The sequence below is a fragment of the Ochotona curzoniae genome, unplaced genomic scaffold, assembly GCF_017591425.1.
Source record: "Ochotona curzoniae isolate NIBS_2020 unplaced genomic scaffold, NIBS_Ocur_1.0 patch276, whole genome shotgun sequence".
Taxonomy (NCBI): Eukaryota; Metazoa; Chordata; class Mammalia; order Lagomorpha; family Ochotonidae; genus Ochotona; species Ochotona curzoniae.
The window spans coordinates 43,436-65,746 of NW_024466835.1; the positions used below are offsets into that span (position 1 = coordinate 43,436).

The following is a 22,311-nucleotide window of genomic DNA, read 5'->3' on the forward strand; positions in this document are numbered from 1 at the left end:
CCTGCCTACCGCAGGACACAACTGCCCCTGGGAGCTCTCCACCTCACCCAGCCACCTGCTTAAAAAGGAACTCTGCTTAAGTGTTTAAACCGAATAAATTGGCCTGCTTTCAAACCCCTCCCCGTTCTACGCCCCCTTTTCTGTCCCCTCCAAAATCAAGCCTTCTCTGCCTGGCAAACCTCTTCTCCTTCGGACCCTAAAATCCGAAAACCCAAACATCCACGGACAAGGCTTTCTTTTTGCCACACGTTCACCCACACGTTTCTCCTGTTATTGTTTAGCATTCACCCTAACGGATATCAGCCCGTATCTAATTGGTTTTGATTCGTCTTGGCCCAAGGGAGGTGGGGTCATTTGTTCATCTTCTTTGGGGTCAACAGCTTTGAGGTCCCACTTTAATTCTTGAGTTTTCCACTATTCCAGGCGCAACTTCCCTAGCAGGACCACTGGTCACCTACACAGCCGTGTGAGATGGAGATAACAATCCGTCTATGCCGAGTGAGTCGTTTGCGTTTGCTGCTCAGGGAGTCCCCAGGGACCCGATCCCGGCATAGACACATTACACCGGCAAACTCTTCCCTTACACACCGGACGTCCGCCGGCCCCGCTTCCGCCTTGGGCGCCGAGGAAAGCGGTCCCCGCACCGCTCCACTTCCGGTCGGGAAGCGAGACGGAGAGCGCCGCCGGAAGCGGGCAAGTACGTGCTGTGTAATCTCGTTTGGAACCGAGGCCTCCCGGATCTCCCGAAAATGCCGGATTATCTCGGGGCCGACCAGCGCAAGACCAAAGAAGACGAGAAAGACGACAAGCCCATCCGAGGTGAGTCGGGGCCCGGCGTGGGTTTCGTCCCGGGCGGCCTTCTCTCGGCCTTCCTCCTCCCCGTCCCAAGGTTGCAGCCGAGGCAAATGGCTGTTCCTGCTCGGCCCTCGGACCTTCCCGTCTCCGCTCTCGGCCTTTTGGGGCCTGGGGAAGCTCACCCGACCCCCCTGGCCCTGGGTCTGACTGCCTCCTGGACCCGAACACCAGACGCTGCTCAGCCCTGCTCGTCCTCCTCCGCCACCACCTGCCCCCACTGTCAACCCCTCACGCCGGGGCTTCTCTCCCTACAAATCTGTTAAAAATGATGCATGGGAGCCCGGATTCCCTGCTCTGGATAGCCCTGAGTGTTGCGGGTTGCTAATTTTCCCCCCCTCTCTCCACCTGTTGCTGTCCTGTCCTGTGGTGGAGCGTGTTGGCGTTCCGCCACGTTCCGTTCTCCCAGCGAACCTTTCCTGTTTATCCTTCGCTTTTTCTCTGCCCTGTGTCGTGCCCTCGTGTTCTTTCTCTAAGGTTTATTTATTTATTTTTGCTGCTTTCAACCGTTGTCATTCCCGCATCAGTCCGTTCGTTTTGTCTTTGAGTTGTCACCTGAGCTCTAAAGCCGGATTCACCTGTGCTGTTATTATTACTGTTTTTTTTTTTTTTTTTAAAGATTTATTTGCAAGGCTGAGTTGCAGAAAGAGGGAGGAGAGACAGAATCTTCCATGCTCTGGCGGATTCCCCAGGTGGCTGCAGAGGCGGGGAGCGGGCAGGGTGAACCCAGGAGTCGGGGAGCTGTTGTGCGTCTCCCCTGTGTGTGCAGGGGGCTGGCCCAGGTGCTCCTGCTTCCCCACTAGCAGGGAGCTGGATCGCAGTTGGAGCCGCCGGAACTCAAACCAGAACCCATAGGGCATGCTGCAGGGAGAGGCTTAGGCTGCGTGCCAGCCCCCCAGTACCATCCTGTGTATTTGAAAGACACCTCTCCTGTGCTGGTTCGCCCCTCGGGTGCCTGTGGCAGCCGGGGTAGCAGGAGCTGAGAACTCCGTGGGGGTCTCTTTGTCTTTCAGATATAAGGGAAATACTAAAAAAAAAAAAAAACAAAAAAAAAACATTTTGTGTGAAAGCAAGTCATGTTTTTTTTTAAGGTGATATTTCTTGGCTCGCTTCCTGTAAATACCATTGGTGATTTTTTTTTAATGGTTACGTTGTGTATTCGCTTCTGTGAATCTAGCTAATTTGGCTAATTTGTTTTAACCAAATGTCCTTAATGGATGGACACTTTATATTGCATATAAAGTATACAATACGCTTAAAAGCACCTTCCCTCAATTAGATACAAGTTCCTTGACTTAAGGAAGTATTTTTTAAAATAAGAATTATTTTATTATTTTTATTGTCTGCTGATTCACTTCCCAAGCGGCCACGATGGCTGGAGCTGAGCTGATCCAGAGCCAGGAGCCTCTTCCGGGTCTCCCACGCGGGTGCCAGGGTCCCAAGGCTTTGGGCCATCGTCGCCTGCTTTCCCGGGCCACAGGCAGGGAGCTGGATGGGAAGTGGAGCAGCTGGGATTAGAACTGGCGCCCTGCGAGTGCGAGGTGGGGGACTTTAACCACTAGGCTAAAGCGCCGGGTCCTTAAGGAAATATTTGATGATTGTATTTATATCATTGTAATATTCTGGCAGTCGTCTAAAACCATTTGAATTGAACAGAAACATGTATCGGCTTCCCTTCCTTTGTGGATCTCACGTGTGATTTTTCTTTCAGCCCTGGATGAAGGGGACATTGCCTTGCTGAAAACCTATGTAAGTTCTATCCGTGTCTGGAAAACAGATTTTTTGTGGTGGTGGTGGGGGGGCGGGTTGGGGAGGCCGTTTGATATTATCCTTACAATTAGTTCAAAATGAAGTGTGTGGCAGTCTGTGGCAACCTTCCCTGGAGAAAAAAAAAATCCCCGTTTACGGTCTCAGTTGGTCAGTAAGGCGCCGAGCACGGCTGCGTTTTTCCAGGGTTTTTCGAAGACCTGTAATTGAAGCGCAGCGCCCTGCCGGAGCAGGATCCGCAGAGCTGACACCTGTGTGCGCTGCCTCTAGAGTGGACGCAGCTGGGCGTAGTGCAGGACGCGGGGTTTTAACGCACAGAAGCACATGTGTCCTTCCCTGTGTCTTTGGGAACGGTGGGAAGCCAGGCCGGGGCGCAGGAAGGGCTGTGTCTGAGCGGCCGACGCCCTCCTGACTCAGTCCATCTCCGTCCCGCAGGGTCAGAGCACTTACTCAAGGCAGATCAAACAGGTCGAAGATGACATCCAGCAGCTTCTCAAGAAAATTAACGAGCTCACCGGTACGTGTTGTGATTTCCGTGTCCATCCTTTACCCGTCCTATGCCGCGTGTATCAGAAGACTTTAAATTTTATGTCTTACTGCGTTGTAAAAGAAATGTTAGATTGAATCTCATTTAGCCCTTCTCATTACTTTTTATACCCCATTTAACGCTTGTACAATCTCGAGGCCCCCTCCTCCTAAGGAAGGAGCGTGTGTTGGTCAGTAAATACCAAGTTAGAGTTTTTAATTGCATACAATCTTGCTCTCAGCATAGCACTGCTTGAAGCAAGCGGGCTGTTGGCCGATAGTTGGCGACAGTGTGCAGTTCTGTAGTGTGTGACTCACACGGAAGATGTCAAATATGTTCAGATATTAGCTTGATAAGTCTTAGGGCCGCGATGTTCGGCCTGAGCGATTTCGCCGCTCTGGACGACTTTGGGGGGATGTCCAGAGAGGCTTCTGATCCTCATTGCTCGAGAGAGAGCGTGGTCCTGGTGGCCAGAGGCCAGGCACACTGCGGCCTGGCAGTGCTGTCGGTGCCCAGCCCCGGGGAGCACCGACTCCGGAGCGGCGGTGGTCTGGGGCTGAGAGGGTCGTCCGGAGGGTGTGCGCCATGCCTCACTGTCTGTCTCTCCCGTCCGTCTCTGTAGGCATCAAGGAGTCCGACACTGGCCTGGCCCCGCCAGCGCTGTGGGATTTGGCTGCGGACAAGCAGACGCTCCAGAGCGAGCAGCCTCTGCAGGTTGCCAGGTAAGCCCCAGTGCTTGGGGGGCCTTTTCATTGTTCAGCGCCAGCATTTTTATTGCACATTGCACATTCCAGGGAAGTAAAGCTATCTGATGTTACAAAAGTGCGCAAGGTTAAAGATCAGAACGCTACAAAACGACACAGAGCTAACTGGAGAACCATCCCTTCTCCCCTATTGCTCTCCTGCTGCCCTTGCTTAGGCACGGCCCCAACGTTGCTCCTCCGTGTGCTTGCACTGCGTCTTCATGCACGTGTGAGTGTGCGAAGAAACGGCTCAGTAACTTGCTTTTACATTATTATGTGTGTTTATAAATCTGTCATTGTCTTCAGTGGAGAGTTACTCTATTTCCTTTGCTATTTATTTATATTTTTAAATTTGTATTGTTCCTTTCTCTGGTTTTAAATTAAGTGCTGCATAGATGTCAGGCTGCTTGCAGCTTGGGTTGTGTGCATGGCCCTGCAGCAGACACTCGGCTGAGGCGCTCCCTGGGGGCGAGCAAGATGGGCTGCCCAGAGCGGAGGCCTGTGGTCAGAGGTGCTGTGCCAATCAAGTAGAGCCGTGTGGTCGGAGGTGTCAGTAATTGTGCCATCTGTGAGAACAAGGTCTGACCTCCAAGCACAGAGAAGCAGGTGCCTGTTTGAGCAACAAAAATATGTAATTATATCCAATTTTACACTTTTACCAGGAAATAAGGAGCAAAATAGTTCTTTTCAATTTGCGTTGTGCTGGTCACCTGTCCAGGTACTTCCCTTATTTCTCTGACTATCTGCGTCTTATTCTGTTGGGTTGTTTCTTATTTATAGAATCATTTCATATATTTACATGTATTAATTGATGCCTCGTATTAGGCTGATTTTTAAAATTTTTAGGGGGAAAATGTAGCAATATTTTCATTATACCTTTTGGATGTTACTGTTGCTTAGTAAAGCCCCATCCAATCTAAGGCTATAGTCATACTTTATTAAATTTTATCATGATCTTTAGAAACCTTTTATTTCTATGCCATAGCCAAAGATTACTTTTCTTTCCTCCTGTCTGTCCTCCCATCTCTTTCCGCCTTTTGTTTTTTATTCATCTGTTCATGGTTTAGTTTGATTGGGGTCTAAACGACCACTTAGGCTATGTGGGACACCTGGCTGTGTTTCCAGGTGCCTGGCTTTAGGCTGTCCCTGCTCTGGCTGCTGTGGGCATTTGGAAAGGAAACCAAGGGTTGGAAGATCTCTCTTCTGAGTTACTGCCTTTTCACATGTATATTTTTTTCATGTTCTTAAATAAAAAACTATGCCCTTTAAAGAAAGCCTTTCTGGGGTGCACATGGTGGCATAGCACGCTAAGCAGCTGCTCAGAGCACCCACCTCCCGGTCGGAGTGCCGGTTGGAGTCCTGGTGAACTGGCTTGCACTCCAGCTCTGCTGTAACCTCCCCGGGCGGCAGCAGTGAGAGCTGAAGGAGCTGAGCCCCATTTCCTGCTTCAGCCCACAGCCCTGGGTGTGTACTGGAGGGAGTCTGTACCGGGGACGTGAGGCAGAGAGGAGAGCGCTCCAAGATCCACTGGCTGCCGGACAGTCCGGTGTGGCTGGGAGGCTGTCAGCTTTAGGTGTGCAGCAGAGAGGGGGAGAGGTGGCTGGCATGAGGGCCCACCGCTCTGAGACGGAGCTGTGTCTCTTCAGTAAATATGCCTTGGGTGGTGGCAAGCCTCTCACGGCTGTCTGGAGTTTGAACGCGTTGAGCATCAGCTGTTGCTGCAGGCTGCGGTTAGCGGTCCCTGCATGTGTTCCCTGAACTGTGGACCCCAGAGCCCCTCTCCGTGTGGGTGGTACTGACAAGCTCCAAAGGGGAAAGTAGGGATCGAGTCTCGTCTGCACGTGCTTCTTCCTGCTGGACTCGGCTGCTTTTTTGTATGTGGGCCGTCCTTACTGGCGTTAGGTGGTACCTCATTGTTGTCTTCATTTGGATTTCCCTTATTGCCAGGGAACTTGAGCATTTTTTCACATGTTTGTTTGCCATTTGGGTTTGTTCCTTTGTGAAATGTCTGCCCATTTCCTGTGCCCCTTCCTGGTGGACTCTGGCAGGTGGTCGCGGTGCCCCCCCCACCCCCCCACTGCTCCCTCCCTGCCCCCTCAGCCCTGCTCATTCAGACTCCAGAAGCTGCCATCATCGCTGTGTGTGTTGCTATTGCTCAGGCAGCAAGCTTCTGGTTAAGTTGGTTTTATTAAGTGGTGAAGGACCCAGAGGACAGAAAGTTGACTATTTTATACTGCACCATAAATGGTATTGAGAATTCGCCTGCACCCAGTCACACAGAAATGAATACATTAAAAAAAAAGCAGGAATTAAAAGGAATTTGAAGTTTAAACTCGGGAAAGACTCAAAAACACACCTACTAGCGAATTTAATATGTCAAGATGGCTACTTCTTTTTTTTTTTTAAATTTTTGTCCCAAGATTGTTTTACTTCATTTTATTTTCACTGTACATATTTATGAAGCACTGTGTGACAGTTTGATATGCATAATACCTGTTTAATCAAATGAGGTTGGCATTTTCATCTCTCTTTTTTTATATTTTAGTTCTGTAGTTTCCTTAATATAGAGGATTTTAAGGGAGAAGCCCTACCCAGTCTCACACCCGCCCCATGTCCCCAATGTGAGGCACGCTCCGAGGGTCTTGATCAAGTGGATTGATAGTTCGATAGTTCAACAGTTCTGAATTGCTGCCACTCTCACCACTCCAAGCACGATGAGGTCGTTGAAGAATCCACTGATTGACATAGTCCATCATAGAGTCTCCGTTTGCCCAGTTTTTCACTGCCAACATATAGCTGAGATGGTTGATTGACCTGTTCTGTCTTCTCTGTTTTCTTGGTTTGGATTCTGAGTCTGGAAGCTCGATTGGGGGAATCCCTAAAGAAACTTTGTCTGAGGTGTTCCCTGACCAGATTCTTGTATGTACTAGCAAGCAGAGGGCCTGGCCTCGATCAGCTGTCGGTTGCAATTGCTGGGTTGGTTCTGTTTCCATCCCTGTCTTCCACTGGAACCAGTGGGTGCCGCAGTCCAGCCTGATTCTGCCCAGCACATACTCAGCCCTCACATAAACCAGTAGGAGCTGCAGCCTAGTTGGAGCGACCCACAATAACCCTCACCAGGCCCGCCCCCTACCCTGGTTTGCCAGTATATGTGGCAGTAGTCCAGTCTGTCCCACATCCCCTTCTGCTCTCGTACAAACCTTGTTCCCTCTAACCAGTTCCACTATGCAGCCCACACAGATGCTGTTGGGTGTCTGTCTAGCCACCCCAGCCCCTGTCCTAGTTTTCATGCCCTCCCGTGGAAGTGGTAACCCAAGAGGGAGGAGCCCACTATTTCCCTCCCAGGCCACTCCCACTCCTGGATTGTGGTCTGGAATTTAAACTCCCAGGTCCAAGGTTGGGGCCCCTCCCCAATCCCATTCACCACCCAGTGAGGGTGGCGGGTGGGTCCCGGACCTGCTCAGTCACGGAGACCTCCCCCCTCCATGTACTCACCCCGAAGGGAGCAGCCCCCGGAGCCCAGGCAGGCCCAGGCACGTGGTGGCTGGCTTCTGAGATCCAGGCATGAGATGCCCGTCCTGGGACCCACCCCCCCATGGATTTAACCCTGGACCAAATTCTCTCGTGTACTATAAGTGTCTTGACCCTGACAAATGTGACCAGTCCACTGTTCCACCACCCAGTCAGGTAATGGTGCCCAGTTAGACCCCATCCATAGCTTTGGTGTGGACTCGCGTGTGGCAGTCAGTGATGCTCTATGCTAATAGCCCTTCTCAGGATTCCTAGTTTGGCTGGGCATTCAGTCTGGCTCAAGTAGATCTCATGACCCTCCCCTCGAAACCATCAGGTCTCAGTCCCCGCGCTTACCTGAAAGTTTCAGGACCCTAGATCCGGGAATCATCCAGAATTCATCTCTCACATACGCTAAAGCTGGCCTTATTCATAGGAGTCCCTAAGCAGCAATTTCATATCCTAAAAACCCCAGAGCTTGTGGTCAGCAGGCAGAGCCTGGCACCATTTCTTGCACTGGCCGCCCAAAGCCAAGGACTCAGTCACTGCCTTTCTACTGCGGTGGTTTTGACCTGCTGAGTCCCCAGCCTGGGATCCAGCCCGGCAGGGGTGCCCCCCACAGTCGCTACACTGGGGGGGGGGCTGAAGATGGCTACTTCTTACAGGGAAAAAAGAAGGAAGGCAACTTAAGGTATAAAGAGGTATCACTAATAATAGAGGGGTGATTATGAAAACTGAGATTAGAGAACTTGTTTCTGATGAAGTGCTTGCCTTTACTTGAACAGGTGGGTACACCATTTGAAAATTTTATGGTGTGGCTCGAGTTAAGTAGAGCCTTGAGTAAGCCTTGGTCAGGCTTAGAGAGGGATCTGTGTTCCCTGTGGGTTTGGCCTCTGTGGGTTTGGTTTGCACCTGTTCCTTGGCGTACTCCATGCCCAGGGGAGAGTCCCATTACTGGACTTCGTTCCTCATGGTTTAGGTTCCTTTCGCTAATGAAGCCTTTTTGTGTGTTAGGTGCACGAAGATAATCAACGCGGATTCCGAGGATCCGAAATACATCATCAACGTGAAGCAGTTTGCCAAGTTTGTGGTGGATCTTAGTGATCAGGTGGCACCTACGGACATCGAGGAAGGAATGAGGGTTGGGTAAGGTTCCCGTTTTCAGTAAGTAGTTGTCTCTCATTGAAGGCACCCTGTCATGCACACGTCCTTGGCTCTGCTGAGAGAGGATGCACTGGACACCTTGGGGCACTGAGGGACAATCCAGTTTATTTCTTTTTCTTTGTTTTTAAAGATTTATTTTTAATTTTTATTGGAAAGGCAGATATACAGAGAGGAGAGACAGAGAGGAAGATCTTCCGTCCGATGATTCACTCCCCAAGTGAGCGCAATGGCCTATGCTATGCCAATCCGAAGCCAGGAGCCTCTTCTGGGTCTCCCACGCGGGTGCAGGTTCCCAAAGGACTTGGGCTGTCCTCAACTGCTTTCCCGGGTCACAGGCAGGGAGCTGGATGGGAAGCGGGGCCGCCGGGATTAGAACCGGCGTCCATTTGGGATCCCGGGCGTGCAGGGCGAGGACCCTAACCACTGCGCCATCGCGCCGGGCCCAATCCAGTTTATTTCTACACTTGAATGTTTTGCTCTGTCTCTGCTTTTGACTGCTGAGCAGCTTCCTCCGCCACCACCACCCCCAAGAATGGCTTCAACTGTCAGGATCCAGGCAAATGCAGAATCTCAATCTTCTGGTCCAGTTAGGTAAAATGTTACAGGTAGAGAAAGTATGAGCTTTAAGATGCCCCATGGAATCTGAGTCACTGAGCAAGTTAAAAATGTTCTTCCTCCCTTGGGTCATTTTGTTGCTGCTGTACAGGTTATTTGTCATTTCAGACTGGCGAGTTTGTCACAGCAAGGGCGAGCCTTGCTACTCTCCGTAGTAGTTTGAGGGAGTTTTGAGAAATCTTCCGGCTTGTTTAAAGTATGATTTTGATGATAAAAGAGCAGCCATAAAAGTACTTTGAAACTTTACAGATCGTAACGTGTGTGTGTGTTTTACCCTCCTTAGTGTGGACAGAAATAAGTATCAGATCCACATTCCACTGCCTCCCAAGATTGATCCCACAGTTACCATGATGCAGGTGAGCAGCTGGGAGGGAGGGAGTCGCAGCTTGTCACCCGAGGGTGTCAGCCTCCACAGACACCAGGGTGTGTCCGACACTGAGCATCCTAACCGTGTCATGTGCCGAGTAGTTCAGGGCAGTGAACGCTGTGTTCTCTCTTCTTAGTTGGTTGTTTAAAAGGTTTATCTTAAAAAGTTTGAAAAGCAAAATGGCAGAAAAAAAAAGACCTTCTACCTGCTGGATCACTCCTCCGGTGCCTGGGGCGGGGCCAGGCTGAAGCCAGGCGCCTGGAATTCCAGCAGTTCCTGGGTGGGAGAGATGGGAAGGTGGGAGGACTGTGGCCGTCACGGCTGTGGCCGGCGGGGTGGGCGACCCTGCAGCCCCGGCACCGAGCTTTCCCAGGCAGGACCGGGAAGGAAGAATGATGCGGGTGGACAGTCAGTGCAGCCAGGCCTTGGGGCAGGAGCAAGGCGACCAGAGAGGGCTGCCAGGGCCTGCTCTAGGGCTGTGCCAGGCTGAAACCAGGAATCTGGGATTCCATCCAGGTCTCCCGTGGGGGAGCATGGCCCCCAGCATGTGAGCCCTCACGAGCTGCCTTCCCAGGCACGTTTTAGGGAACTGCATAGGGAGCGGAGCAGCTGGGACTCGGGCATTCCACCTGTTGGCAGAAGGGGCTACGGTTAAGCAGCCTGCGTCACAGTGCCAGCCGCGTGTTGCATTGCTGTTAAGCTATGTGACTTTTCCATCGTGGATATTAGGTCTACTGTATTGGGTGTGAACTGGCACTCAGAAGCGAGTGACTGTCGTACGTTGCGCTCTGTCCTAGGTGGAGGAAAAGCCTGATGTCACGTACAGCGATGTTGGTGGCTGCAAGGAACAGATTGAGAAGTTGCGAGAAGTGGTTGAAACCCCACTGCTTCATGTAAGTGGCTGAGTGTTCAATCTCCCTTTGTATGAGCTTGTGTTTGCACTGGAAGGCTCATGTGTTGGTTAGCTTTTCCACTTGATGTCTTCCTTAGTGGAAATCTCTGAGGATGAAGACTCAAACTATGGAAAGCGGATCAGCTTTGAGGAAGCAGCAGAGAATTGAGTGGCTGAGCATATTTCAAGGAGGAAGAACTTTTTAAAGTGTATTTTTATTGCGAAGTCAGATATACAGAGAAAAGGAGAGACAGATATACAGAGAAGGAGAGACAGAGAGGAAGATTTTCTGTCCAATGATTCACTCTCCAAGTGACCGCAATGGCCAGTGCTGTGCCAATCTGAAGCCAGGAGCTCTTCTGGGTCTTCCACGCAGGTGCAGGGTCCCAAGGCTTTGGGTGGTTCTTGACTGCTTTCCCAGGCCACAAGCAGGGAGCTGGATGGGAAGCAGGGCTGCCTGGATTAGAACTGGCGCCCATATGGGATCCTGGCACGTGCAAGGCGAGGACTTTAGCTGCTAGGCCATGGCGCTGGGCCCGGAGGAAGAACTTTTTTCTTTTTTTTTTAAAGATTTATTTTATTCCTATTACAAAGTCAGATCTACAGAGAGGAGGAGAGACAGAGAGGAAACTCTTCCGTCTAATGATTCACTCCCCAAGTGACCGCAACGGCCGATGCTGTGCTGATCCGAAGCCAGGATCCAGGAACTTCTTCCGGGTCTCCCACATGGGTGCAGGGTCCCAAGGCTTTGGGCTGTCCTCCACTGCTTTCTCAGGCCACAGGCAGGGAGCTGGATGGGAAGTGGAGCTGCCGGGATTAGAACCGGCGCCCATATGGGATCCCGGGGCGTTCAAGGCGAGGACTTCAGCTGCTAGGCCACGCCACCGGGTCCCGGAGGAAGAACTTCTTAAAGTGAGGAGGGTGGTTGAGGTGTAGCCTTTAGCAATAGGCTAAGTGTGCTTGCTACTGAGTGTTCTAGAAGAAACCAAGTATTCTAATGACATCAAGAGGAAGTGAGCTTAAATTAATCTAGTTGAACTCTAAAGATTTATTTTTATTTGAAAGTCAGATGCACAGAGCGGAGTAGAGACAGAGAGGAAGCTGTTCATTCACTGGTTCACTCCCCAAGTGACCACAACAGTTGAAGTTGAGCCGATCTGAAGCCAGGAGCCTCTTCCGGGTCTCCTGCATGGGTATAGTTCCCAAGCTTTGGGCCGTCCTCAACTGCTTTTCCAGGCCACAGGCAGGGAGCTGGATGGGGAGTGGGACTGCCGGGATTAGAACCAGTGCTCATATGGGATCCTGGTGCGTTTAAAGCGAGGATTTTAGCTGCTACGCTATCACGCTGGGCCCGATCAAGTTGAACTGTAAAGATAGTAGAAAGACTATTGAAGAGCAGATAATATTCTAAATCTTGAGCCATTATAATTTTTCAAAATTAGGGAAAAAATGTTAAGACTGGATAGTAGAAACAATTCTAAAAGCTGTTCGGCCTTACTTGTTGAACTGAATCTGGTTTAGATTTTCTGTCTTAGTAGAATTGAGCGAAATCATATTGATCACGGACTTAGTGACTTTGGTTCTTATGATTCAGAAGTGCCAAGTGTAAAAGCTGTCTCTTTTGCAGCCAGAGAGGTTTGTTAACCTTGGCATTGAGCCACCCAAGGGCGTGCTGCTCTTCGGTCCACCGGGCACAGGCAAGACTCTCTGTGCGCGAGCGGTGGCCAACCGCACCGATGCCTGCTTCATCCGGGTTATTGGATCCGAACTCGTGCAGAAGTACGTCGGTGAGGTAAATCCATCAAAACGAAAGGGTGTGTTGCCCAGTGTACCATTTGTTGAAGTAGGAATGCACTCAGATGGCGGTCCCACATTGCGGGAGGCAGACTGAACGGTTCTGGCGTAACTAACCAGTTTGGGAGCCGAGAAGCTGCCCCCCCGCCCCCGTGGGCATTTGGAACGAGCCCACTGCTCACAGTTGGCATCAGTGGGCTCTCGGCTCCAGAGGGTGTGGGTTTGCTAAGAGCTGATCTGCGAGCTCAGTGCGTCAGCCGTCATGGGAGAATATGGAGCGATTGCCTATCCCGGGGACCAGATCCCGGGGACCAGATCCCTGGGACCAGATCCTGGGCTGCGCACCTTGCTCTGTGAGACAGTCATGGTCAGTGTGTTCGCAGAACTAGAGTGAGAGCTGCGTGAGTTGTGACTCCAGTCGCTGCTCACACGCACGGTGCAGTGATGGGGCTTCCGAGTGACACGTCGGATGCATTCCGGTCCTCAGGTTTCACTTCTCCTTAGAAGTGTTAGTTTAACTTCTTGAGAGCTTAAACCTTATTACTTACTGTTAACTAGAATGTGGGAAGCCACAGCAGTTTGGAGGCTAGGGTATGGTGGTCTAGGTGGTAAACGTCAGTCCTTAGTGTAAAGTAATAGGTCAGAATATGATGAGGAATCAGTGCTGGAGAAGCTTGTAGCGTCACCACTGTATTTCAGAAGGTTTTATTAAAGTCAGCTCTGAATGAACAAATACCTCTTTTCATTAGGGGGCTCGAATGGTTCGTGAACTCTTTGAAATGGCCAGAACAAAAAAAGCCTGCCTCATCTTCTTTGATGAAATCGATGCCATTGGAGGTAAGACTGATATTTCAGGAGATACGTTAACATTGGGTTTATCGAAAGCTCTCCGGTGAATACGTTCGAGTTTTTCTGTTAAATATTTATTTTTATTGGAAAGGCAGATTTAGAGAGGAAAGGAGAGGTGGAAGGAGGGGGATTTTCCATTTTCTGGTTCATCCTCCAGGTGGCCACAACGGCCAGAGCTGAGCTTCCTCTGGGCCTCCCAAGCAGGGTCCCAGGGCTTCGGGCCGTCCTCGACTGCTCTCCTAGGCCACAAGCAGGGAGCTGGACGGGAAGCGGGGCTGCCGGGACATGAACTGGTACGCACAAAGGATGCAGGTACCATAAGGTGGAGGATTGATTAGTTGAGCCACGATGGCAATCTGTTATTTTAATCTTGTATAAAATGTCAATCACAGTCTAATACAACTAAACCAGGAATAAAAGGAATTTTTTTTTTTTGAAAAAGAGGGACCGCACATGTTCATGTGCCCCCCCCCCCCCCCCCAGGCCTGCAGTGGCTGAGCCAGGGCAGGGAGCAGAGTCCTGAGTGCCCCGAGAGTGCCAGGACCCGTCGCTGCAGCCGTCAGAACCGCCTCCCAGGGCTGCCCGGCTGGGAAGCCGCACCAGTGCCGGAGTCCAGCTCCAGCTGAGTTCGGAGCTCAGGAAGGGTGCGTGGAGTCGGCAATAAAGACACAGACACTTGTTGCGTTTTTGCTGCTTCCTTGCTTCTTGCTTGCTTGCTTTTTCAAGAAGAAGCTGTTCTTTTTATTTTCTTAGACACATCACAAACTTCTGCACAAACGTTTGATTTTTATCTTTTACTTTAGAACTAAGACAGCATGCACAGATGTTCAATTAATTTTTACTTCATGGTCAACCAGGTGCTCTTAAAGATAATTCTGTAAGTTACTATAATCAGTTTCTTTAAAGCAAGCCATTATTCATTCTTCAGAAGTGGCCACTAGGTGACAGCCAGAACTCCAAGGCCAAGGCACAGATGGTTACCTACTAATTAGTAAAACATTCTTACTACATTTTATTTTCACAACTTTATCTATCACATAATGGGAGAAATACATCAAAAGAGAAAAAATATAAGGGTCTTTAAGACAAAAAGTTTCAAACATTAAATCCCCCTACGACTGTAGGCTCTACAGCCTCATAAGCAATCAAACAATAATCAAAAGTATATCTCTGTGATGTTAATAGAATCATCCTATATTTCCTCTAGTTAAAAGATTATGAAAGCGGCTAAAGCAGCTACATTTTCTATGCTCTAAAGAGTTGCAAGGACAGGCTAACCTTTAAGGTCACAGTAACTATATTTTTGCCATAGCAGTTTCAGCTCATACTCCCATCACTTCCATTAGTTTGTAAAATTCTTGTTAAGCCATTTCCCAGAAGGCATGCTATATGTCTGGGCCTGATTTCAGGGCAATGGGTAGGCACACAATAAGGTGTCCAGAAATGGCATGGGTTTAATTGTACTCCTGTGCGCAGTTAAAGGCCCACTCACCAAGACATCAATAACATTAACTCTTAAGCTCACAGTAGTTGCCAAAGCCATCTCACAGGGGCAAACAATGCCTCAATAGATTACAGAATTCTTAGTGGGGTGCTTGAGTGTCCATGCAAACAGGGGGTAAGACTGCGTCAAGGTGGTCAGAGAGAAATCCGCCGGGCCCTGCCAAACAGCTGGAAGCTCCCCAGGCCCTGCCAAGCAGGGAGCTGTTCTCTTCACACCTTTGTGTCATCCATACCTACTGCACGGACCCCAGCACACCAGGCCACACTCACCAGGCTCCCAGTGTGCCGTGTGGTCTCACCTTCTAGCCTGTTCCAGAGCCTTGATTTGGTATGCCGCACACACTTGCACACTCCTGAGTTGCCCCTTTGGACGTTCATGAAAGCACTGGGTCATTCATAGTGCTTTGTCAGTGCGCTGCTGTTGGCTTTGAGCTGGCTTTGCCAACACGGGAAAGGGGATCGTGCCTTGTTTATTTGTCAGGTTCTTGAGATGGCCAGTAATAAATGTGGGGCTTGGAAAACCTTCAGCCGTCCTAAAGGCCTTTACTATTGAATGCACTGTTACAGTAATAACTCTTAGAGGCTGGTTGAGTGTCATATGCCCACGCAGTCCGTTGGTACATGACCAACCTAGTGATACAAATGACTTAGATCTGGGAGGCCCTGTGATACCGTTGGACTCTTGGGGCTCAGCTGCCTGAGTCTTTGCATTGGTTGGATGTTGCGGAGTTTGGAAATCGCAGTCGGTACCTTCGGAGGCTGTCGCTTCGCCGCTGTGTAATGATGCAGCATGGCACTCTGGGCATTTTTACGGTTAGCATTCAGTGAAGTTGGGTGCTGTCAGGGTGCTGAGAGCTGCCCTTTCCAAAACGGAGAGTGTCAGCTACAGGAAGAAAATGCAAGATTTGTCTATGTACATGTTTTGAAGCTTCCATTTTTTGGTATCTTTACATGAGTATAGCAGTATTTATCCAATTTAAACATGAATAGATTTGGAAGGATTTTATCTTGCTTTTCTGGTAAAAATGATTGGAAAATTGACATGTATAGAGGACTAAAGTATATTTGAATCCACCTAATAGCAGGTACTACAGTTCTGCAGTGTTAAGGGCTTAACATATTTTTTTTTTAAGATTTATTTTTATTATATTTTTATTGGAAAGGCGGATATACAGAGAGGAGGGACATAGAGGAAGATCTTCTGTCCGATGATTCACTCCCCAAGTGAGCGCAACGGCCAATGCTATGCCGATCCGAAGCCAGGAGCCTCTTCCGGGTCTCCCACGCGGGTGCAGGGTCCCAAAGCCTTGGGCCGTCCTCGACTGCTTTCCCGGGCCACAGGCAGGGAGCTGGAAGGGAAGCGGGGCTGCCGGGATTAGAACCGGCGCCCATATGGGAACCCCGGGCGTGCAAGGCGAGGACCTTAACCACTGCGCCACCGCGCCGGGCCCAGGGCTTAACATATTTTAAAGAACAATTTTTGGGGGGATTTATTATAGTCTGATAATTTCCTGTAAGAAATCAAATCTCATTACAGTGCTAAAATTTGCGTGTTACTGTGTTGCCTCATCCAGATGTATATTGCATTAAATAAGTGTTCTTGATTTTTTTTAATTGATTACATTGTATTATGTGATACAGTTTTATAGGCATTGGGATTCTCCCCCCCCAACCCTCCCCCATGGTGGATTCCTCCACCTTGTTGCATTACCACAGTTCAAATTCAGTTGAGATTCTTTCATTGCAAGCATCTACCAGGTATAAAGTCCAACGTTTTATTGTTCAGATAAGTTCAATGGTTTCTTGGGGAGACCATCTCTGGTCTGAAGGTAGAGCCAGCAGAGTATCATCCCGATCAATTAAAAGCCCCGACATAACATCAGTAACATTTTATAACGTTATGGAATTAGTTGACATGGTATTGAGTAACCAATATGTTAAAAGAGAAAAAAAAATGCAAGTTCTGAACCACATCCTGTGACTTCTACATTGACATTTCAATTATTAGTTTATATAGAACTGGTTTCTATACACCTTAAAATGGCTATAGATTACTATTCAGCTGTCTCATGTCTATTTTAATTTTAGTATTTAGCAGTTTATAGAGTTGAAGCATGATTTTGTTGAACCTGGCTGTCTTTTGGGTAGTCTAACTCTATAACAAGACATATGTCAACAGTTTAGGTGAACAGTTTTAGGAGGAGTGTGCAGAGAAATCTTCAATACCCCAGTGAGGAATAACTAATCTTTGTGTCCCACCCAGTGAGTTATAAGTGCATCCCTGCTGACCATTTCCTGTCTCTTTCTAAGCTTTCCTTGCTGTTCTCTGTCAATTCTAGTTTTTGTTTGTTTGTTAGTTTTGAGGGGTTTCCGGAGCGATCCTGATGGTCATTACGATGGAGGGTGGGGACCCAAAGTCAGAACCAGGCAAGGACCAGAGAAAGCTCCTCTCCCTAGTTCTGAAGGAAGTTTACTGTTCTTCTGTTTCTGCGGACCGCTCAGTGCTCCTGGTTGTCGTTCCGATGACCTTGGATTCTGCAAGGCAGGATTTGGGCTTCTTCCATCCCATGTGGTAGATCCAAATGGGGGTGGGTGACCTCAGAGTTCTCGGCCTCTGAAGGCACTCCATTTCCCCGTGGTCTCCTTGGTGCTCGTACTGATAGTCCTTGGTGAGGATCTGGGAGTCTTCAGGGTTGGGATACAAGCCTCCTCCTGTCTGCCTGCTCCACTCTGGGGTCCCCTGCTCTGTGCATATGACCTCCTGTTAAGAGGTTGTCAGGATCACTCCTGATTCCCCCCATATGCCTTTGTAGTTTTGCTATTGTCTAATGCTGATTCGAGTCTGTTGTCTATGAGTTATGTTATTACAGTGCTAAAATTTGCCTGCTACTATGTTGCCTCATCCAGGTGTATGTTGTATTAAGTGTTCTTGATTTTAAAAAACCAAATTCCTTAAAGAAAAAAAATACTGCTAAGCAAATACGATACATTTTTTTAAAAATTTATTTTTATTTGAAAGGCAGATATAGAGAGGAGGGGGTAGAAAAAGATCTTCCACCCACTGGTTCACACCCTGTGGCTGCAACAGCCGGAGCTGAGCTGATCAGAACCAGCAGCCACAAGTTTCTTCTTGGTCTTCTACGTGGGTGAGGGGTCCCAGAATTCTGGGCCATGCTCTGCTGCTTTCCCAGGCCATAAGTAGGCAAGTGGAGCACCTGGGATCCCAGTGCGTGCAAGGCAAGGATTTTAGTCACCAGGCTACCTGTGCCAGGCCCACATGAATGCTTTTGAAAGCAAGGAAGTCTCACTCATGTGTTTGGTCTCAGTCACTCATCTTTTTTTAAGATTTATTTTTATTGTAAAGCCAGACATACAGAGAGGAGATCTTCCGTCCGATGATTCACTCCCCAAGTGAGCGCAACAACTGGTGCTGAGCTGATCTGAAGCCAGGAACCAGGAACTCTTCTTGGTCTCCCATGTAGGTGCAGTGTCCCAAAGCTTTGGGCCGTCCTCCACTGCTTTCCCAGGCCACAAGCAGGGAGCTGGATGGGAAGTGGAGCTGCCGGGATTAGAACCGGCGCCCATATGGGATCGGGGCATGCAAGGCGAGGACTTTAACCACTACGCTATCGCGCTGTGCCCAAAGCAGGCCATTCTTAACAGAATTTGTTTTGAAATGAGTACTTGGGCACAGCATGAGTGGAACCAGCATTTACTGTCATTTAGGGTTGGGCATACTGCTACCCCAGATGGGCACCAAAACCTCGTGTTTGCTCTTGTCTTCCTAGGGGCTCGCTTTGATGACGGGGCAGGGGGTGACAACGAAGTGCAGAGGACAATGCTGGAACTCATCAACCAGCTGGACGGCTTTGACCCCCGGGGCAACATTAAAGTGCTGATGGCCACCAACAGGCCCGACACTCTGGATCCAGCGCTGATGAGGCCGGGGAGACTGGACAGAAAGATCGAATTTAGCCTGCCTGACCTAGAGGTGAGCCGGGCATCCCACTGCAGGGCAGCGGGGCTGCCTGTATGATGTTCCCCACGCTAACAGTTGTCACCGCTCTCCTTGTTAGGGTCGGACTCACATCTTTAAGATTCACGCGCGTTCGATGAGCGTTGAAAGGGACATCAGATTTGAACTGCTGGCTCGACTCTGTCCAAACAGCACCGGTGAGTGGAAAGGTGTGGCTTGTGTGTCGGTCGGTCGGGTGGGGCTGTTTCCACAAAGCTCAGTTACCTTTCTTGTGGTCTGAAAGGGGCCGAGATCAGAAGTGTCTGCACAGAGGCTGGCATGTTTGCCATCAGAGCGCGGCGAAAGATCGCGACTGAGAAGGACTTCTTGGAGGCTGTAAATAAGGTCATCAAATCTTACGCCAAATTCAGCGCTACTCCCCGGTACATGACGTACAACTGAGCCCCGAAGGCTTTCGGACGGCAACACGTGGCATCACAATTCCAGCCCCACACAGACTTGGTAATGACGACTTGCTAACAAAGAAATGGCTTCAAATTGTATGCTTTCCACATCTCTCTTCTCTGTAGTATAATAAAAAGTGGTGCCCAGTATCACCGGGCAGAAAAGCTGATTACAACATGTGCTTTTTGGCCCGTGACTGTGAAGAGGGTCAGATGTGTCATCTCGTTGTGTTTATCCACTGCCCAGTGAGCACAGTCCCGGGCATCTTGATCTAAGGGAAGTGCACGTTCCGACCTAATTGACTCAGCATGACGGTAGGGCATCAAGGCCAAGTTTGTCTGAGATGGACCCTACCATTAAAACAGCTCATGTAGGTCCATGGAGATAAACGTGTAGCAGTTATATTTCCCTACCGTCTGTGTCGAATGCTGTTTTGGCTTAACCCTTTTGAAAGTGGAGAAGCATATGGTGGACTAGATTTTGCTTTGCTTCTGATTTCAAGTGAACCCAGAATAGATGAGTGTGGTGAATTGTGTAAAATGTGTGCCCACATGCCAGTTTCCCTTAGAGGATCCAGACCAGGCCACCTGTGGAGGGGTTGAGATTCTTTGCCTAAGTTCTGCTTTGGTCTGCAGTGAAGTGTATAAAGACTGTTAGAACTTGAACATTATCTGGTGTAGCCATCACCCGATCCCCAGTCACCCCTTCACCAAAGCAGCTTACCCAGACGGTAACAAATATTTATATTGAGGTTCAATACTCATAAGCTGCAAAATAGTCAAAGTGGCATAGAAAAGGATGAGTTGTATTGAAAAGTCTTTAGAGAAAGTAAAGCCCTTCATTCATAACCTCTAACCAGTGTTTTGCTTTTTCGTGAACTTAATTTTTTCAAACTTTGGTCTAGTCTTGATATGAAATGAAGCGCTTCTTTCTAGGTACGAAATGACTGCATTGTGAGTATTTGGAAGACACTCCAGCCACCTGCCCAGACTGGGGTGCTGAGCTCACCAAGGCTCACTGTAGTCAGCCTGTGAGCGACCCTGACATTGGGGCTGCATTAACATTATGATTGGAAAGCCAGATATACAGAGAGGAGAGACAGAGAGAGGAAGATCTTCTGGTCCGAAGACAGAACCAGATATACAGAGAGACCAGATATACAGAGAGGAGGAGAGACAGAGGAAGACTCACTCGGGAGTGAGTTGGGAGTGCAACTCACTCCCCGAGTGAGTGCAACAACCAATGCAATGCTATGCCAAAGCCAGGAACTTCTTCCGGGCATCCCACACGGGTGCAGGGTCCTTTGGGCCAATCCTCCACTGTATTCCCAGGCCACAGGCAGAGAGCTGGATGGGAAGTGGAGCTGCCGGGATTAGAACCGGCGCCCATATAGGATCCCAGCGCGTTCAAGGCAAGGACTTTAGCCGCTAGGCCACGGCGCCGCCGGGCCCTTGCCTCCTGTTTTTGAAGGGAGTTAACGTATGTTTAGCTAGAGGGAGTTACAGGTGGTCCTTGGCTTAGAAGGGAGTTAACGTATGTTTAGCTAGAGGGAGTTACAGGTGGTCCTTGGCTTAGGATGGTTTGAGTTTCCTCAGGTTTGGATGATGGTGTTAGATTGTCTGGGCTTGCTGCCTTCCCTCCACTAGAGGGCAGTCATTTCCTCAGAATGTACAGTTGGAGTCGACACCTCCTCTCTCTGCTAAATAGTTAGGTCTACAGGATCAGATCCCACCCCGACTTGAAAGTGAGCTGCTCCCCTGCCACCTAGGGCTGGAGGAAGAGCCACACCCTTTACTGTCCCTGCAGGGAAGACTGGCGTTTGGGACCCCGTTTCTGGCCACCATACCTCGTCCAGAGCCCACACCTGGCATGCTTTGGAGTCTTCCTGGGCGTTGGGTCACAGTGGCTTTTCATAGCCACCTGATCCCTCCAGGAAGCAGACATGAGCCACTGTTTTAGCGCAGCAGATTTGTGGGATGTTGGGGAAGCTGGGTTTTCTCAGACTGCCAGTCCCTGTCTCACTGAGGAGTACAGCCACCATGACAGGGCAACGGGAATCGAATTTGGCTCCGGCCTGAAGGGAATATACTGGCAGCTACTAAACCCAGAAAGAACAGGTGACTAGGAGACAAAGATAAGGTCAGGCAGTGTTCCACTGTATGAAATAAATGAGTTAAAGCATGCTGGCCTATTTACACATGGATGAAATTTTATTTTGAAATGTCAGAAGCAAGCTAAAACAACAAAAAAACCATTTTCTGTCTTCAGTAAGACTTGAGTGCCGTTTATGTACATGACTGAGTTTTATCCCAAACAGGTTACAAAAGAACAGTTAAACACACGTGTGTTTCCGGAGTGCTATTAATCTACACCGTTAGTATTGAACACGTACCATACAGAAGGCATTTGCTGGAGACGTGTGTAAAGAATGTGCAATGATGAATGTTTAAACACTATTTATAAAAGCCTTAAATTCTACTTGAGCAATTGGAATGATGTGAATCCCTTTAAAGAAGTTTCCAGTGCAAGTTGAAGTTGTACAAAGACCCGCTCTTGGAGGAGGCCGTCCGTGGCATGGTGCAGACGTACCTGACTGCGCAGGCGCCATCCACGTGCAAGTCTAATTTTACTCTGAATTAACTAAGTCGGTAGTCTATCTAAAGTAGAACCCTTCCTCCTAAGTCAAGTCATGAGATATGTGATAGGAGTTTACCCAAACTGTGGGGCTCGTTGCAAGCAGGCCATGCTAACCTACTTCTGCCAGGACTGCTGCTTCGCTTCTGTCATGGTGATGTCTGCATGAAAATGCAGACACATACTCCCCGCTGGCAGAAACTCTTGAGAAGCCTTTGCACAGGTTGGCTGGGGCCTAGGACCCTGCTAGACAGACAGCAGAGGAAAGCATGAGAACTGCTGGTGACAAATTGAGTTCAGATCCTCTGGACCCCCATCTTTGAACATCCCCTGTTTCTGCATAGTTAGAATTAACTCTTGTGGACTTCTAAGGAAGATACCGAGTCCTACCTGAGGTTAAGTTCTTAAACATGGTATTTAGCAGCTACATCAAAAGCTTCTAGGGATTCCTACTGGCCATGGTCACAGCAGTGCGGGCAATAAGAACAGAATGGAGCGCATGAAAACCACACACAGCCACAAGACCACAATTGTGTCAAAGAGGAGACCGTTCAAACCCTAGTTGGTCACTGTTTGACTACATCCTTAATCTGAAAGCGATAGTGGAAATAACCAAGCTCTCAACTTCCTCTGTCTTTTGAGGATAACACTTAAAAATGCTGACTGAGCTGTGGC

General features: G+C 49.2%; 1 protein-coding gene across 1 annotated transcript; it reads left to right on the top strand.

The window, feature by feature from the left end:
* The first annotated feature begins 654 nt into the window (after positions 1 to 654).
* Positions 655 to 19,171, top strand: LOC121166979 (26S proteasome regulatory subunit 7). The gene is made up of 12 exons (XM_040996312.1): positions 655 to 819; positions 2,564 to 2,601; positions 3,055 to 3,136; positions 3,768 to 3,867; positions 8,413 to 8,544; positions 9,461 to 9,533; positions 10,342 to 10,437; positions 12,064 to 12,228; positions 12,980 to 13,067; positions 18,371 to 18,573; positions 18,659 to 18,755; positions 18,842 to 19,171. Exons 1-12 carry the CDS (start codon positions 750 to 752, stop codon positions 18,997 to 18,999), a joined length of 1,302 nt encoding a protein of 433 aa, XP_040852246.1. The 5' UTR covers positions 655 to 749; the 3' UTR covers positions 19,000 to 19,171.
* Positions 19,172 to 22,311: the final 3,140 nt, after the last annotated feature.